At 37.8% G+C, this 3005-nt stretch overlaps 1 protein-coding gene across 2 annotated transcripts in view; it reads right to left on the bottom strand.

The window, feature by feature from the left end:
* The window catches only part of LOC106462726 (potassium channel subfamily K member 18-like), a 24404-nt gene extending 23654 nt beyond the window's left edge, over positions 1-750 (bottom strand). The window contains exons 1-2 of one of the 2 annotated variants that reach the window (XM_022390048.1): positions 490-493; positions 160-378 (exon numbers count right to left, since the gene is read on the bottom strand). In XM_022390048.1, the coding sequence (XP_022245756.1) occupies positions 160-373 (214 nt within the window). In that variant the 5' untranslated portion in view covers positions 374-378; positions 490-493. Of the gene's footprint in view, positions 1-159 lie in introns of both variants that reach the window. The other variant, XM_013922673.2, reaches the window with a different exon arrangement.
* Between the last annotated feature and the right edge of the window lie 2255 nt (positions 751-3005).

Raw genomic sequence — 3005 nt, forward strand, 5'->3', positions numbered from 1 at the left:
AACAAAAAAGAATGACGAAATAAGTTAACCTAACTTAAAAGCACTATATCAACTGGGCCAAATATCTTGAGTGTGTTAACTAAATGTTTATTCGGGCTTTCAAAACGTAACTAAAGAAAAAAAAAAATAGGGTTACTTTCGTAGAAACTACGGACTTACCAATTGTTGTGATAACTGTTAGAGAGTACAGTAGTGCCCCTGGGAAAGACCACTGAAGTTCTAAGGCTTCCACTTCTCTTCCATCGTACCCCTCATTCCTCACCGCGTTGACTACAGTTTGTTCGAATTCTCGGAGTCTCCCGCCAACTGCAAGGGTCCAGTTCGCCTCGTAGAGTACGTTCAGCTTGTTAGTGATCCTCCATAAATCCCTCATACAGTCTGCTCGATGCTGTCGTACGTGCTCTCGCTCAGCCAGTTCGTGGCGAGTTTCTAGTGCCTCAAATACTAAGGCGCCCAGCATGGCGTAGCTCACTGCCAGTCCGCAGACACCGACGTCGGAGAAAAGGTATGCAGCGACCAGTCGAAGACAGTGTTTCCACCTAGTCTTACGGGCAGCCTCTTCATGGTTTTCCAGGTCTTGCAGCATGTAGCTGGATTAACTCTACAAATTTAAAGTGAGTCTAGAATTGATTCTGCAGAAATAAAAAATCCATGAATTGTACTACAAAAACTAACAGAAAGAGCAGTCGGATGGTTAATGAAAAGGAGTTGGTTATCACACGTAACAAATATCAGTCGAGATTCTAGCGTTATATACTACAGACACGAACACCGGAACCTTAAGGATCAGCACTTTATTACCACTAATTAGTTTGTTCAGTTATGGTGTGGTAAAACCATTTTAAAGCCGAGAGCTAACACTTATTGAGGCAGTCAACATTGAAGGGTATATATTTAATTAGATCCCGTGTCAATAGCGAAACTCTTTTACTTTGCTACTTCCTAACAGCTACTGAAATTCAATTCAAATTTAGCACTTCAGTAACTTCAAATGGATTCCGGTATCTGACTCATCAATAAAGATCCAGCAACTCTAATTATATGTTGTTAGTAGATTCAGTAACTCCAACTGTCTGGATGTCGCCAATGGACCAACTTGTAAAGCTTCAATAACCCCAAATTGATGCAAGTAGCAAATCATATATATTAATGCTTCAGTAACTTCAACTTGGCGCTGGTAGAAGGACTAAGTTATAACACTTGAAGAATTCCAACCCTAACTGGTAGTGGTTTCAACAGTTACAACTTCAGTAATGTGGATGCTGGTAGTCAACCCAGAAGTAAAGTTTTACCAACTCCAAAAGTATCCCGGTAATAAATCCAATTGTAAAGCTTTACAAATCCCAAAAGGATTACAACGGCGAATCCAACCTACCGGTATCCAGTTAGGGATAGTGAAGTATTGTTAAATCCAATAATTCACTATCTCTAACTGGATACCGGTGGTAAATCCAATAATTCACTATCTCTAACTGGATGCCGGTAGTAAATACAATACTTCACTATCCCTAACTGGATACCAGTAGTAAATACAATACTTCACTATCCCTAACTGGATACCGGTAGTAAATACAATACTTCACTATCCCTAACTGGATACCGGTAGTAAATACAATACTTCACTATCACTAACTGGATGTCGGTAGTAAATACAATACTTCACTATCTCTAACTGGATACCGGTGTTAAATCCAATAATAAAGTTTTGTAAATCAGTAGTAGTAGATCGGTTTTGTAACATTTCAGTGAATTCATCTGAGCTTCAACAATGCCGTTGCGGTCTATAATTCGGCAATCTTGTTTGTGAGGAGTGACACACCAGTAAATGAAGGTCGAAACAGACGGTAAATTTTGAGCAAATACCACAAAACGTAAATATGATAATTAAAGTGCACTGTTACACAAACAAACCGAACTTATAAAGGCGAATGCTAATCTTAACGATTAAATACTCCGAACGAAACACAGAGCTACATCATGGACGATCCGAAACGGGGGGAAAGCGACACTAGATTATTCCAACCACATGAAGTTATATTGTTAACGCAGCAAGACTGTAGAGCTTGGATACGCTGCCTAAATATTCCAAAAACGCAACTTTCCTTTGAGTAAGGTGTCACTCGGTACCGCTTGGAATAAAACCTGGTTAGAATGATGTCGTTTCTAGATAGCCCAGTGACAGCTGTAGCTGAAGGGCGGTCCTAGAAATGTCACGTTTTGCTTTAAAGAGGATGAGCCAACCAGATTGTATGTGATACTACCGAATGACAGATGAACCAATACGACGACAAACATCTTTTCAGACACGAGAATGCATCTGTGTAAGACTTAAAGCAAAATAATAGAACGTTTTTGGTATATGCAATATTACCACATTGAGAAATTACTTTTGTGCTCTTTCAAACAACAGTGCCCGTTCTAAGATTAATTATGTGACTCACTATCCTACATTTATATGTTTTAAGAACGTCTATAAACGCACGAACCAGAGTAACCGAAACCCCTGAAAGTTGACTTTGTTGCACGCCATCTGTGTGATCGCTATTTTTTTTTGCAACGTTGAGTCTAAGAAGCTACTAATGAGTCGAATGTAGCAAAACGATTTTTGAGTAAGCTAAGATCAAACTTCTGGAAGTCAGGCAATACAAAAAGTCATTTACCAGCATGCCTTAAACAAGAATCAATCATTTACTAGTATATCTTAAACAAAAATCAATCATTTGCCAGCATACCTCAAACAAAAATCAATCATTTACCAGCATACTTTAAACAAAAATCAATCATTTACCAACATACCTTAAACAAAAATCAATCATTTACCAACATAACTTAAACAAAAATCAATCATTTACCAGCATACTTTAAACAAAAATCAATCATTTGCCAGCATACCTTAAACAAAATCAATCATTTACCAGCATACTTTAAACAAAATCAATCATTTACCAGCATACTTTAAACAAAATCAATCATTTACCAACATACCTTAAACAAAAATCAATCAT

This window comes from Limulus polyphemus, unplaced genomic scaffold (assembly GCF_000517525.1).
Source record: "Limulus polyphemus unplaced genomic scaffold, Limulus_polyphemus-2.1.2 Scaffold1233, whole genome shotgun sequence".
NCBI lineage: Eukaryota > Metazoa > Arthropoda > Merostomata > Xiphosura > Limulidae > Limulus > Limulus polyphemus.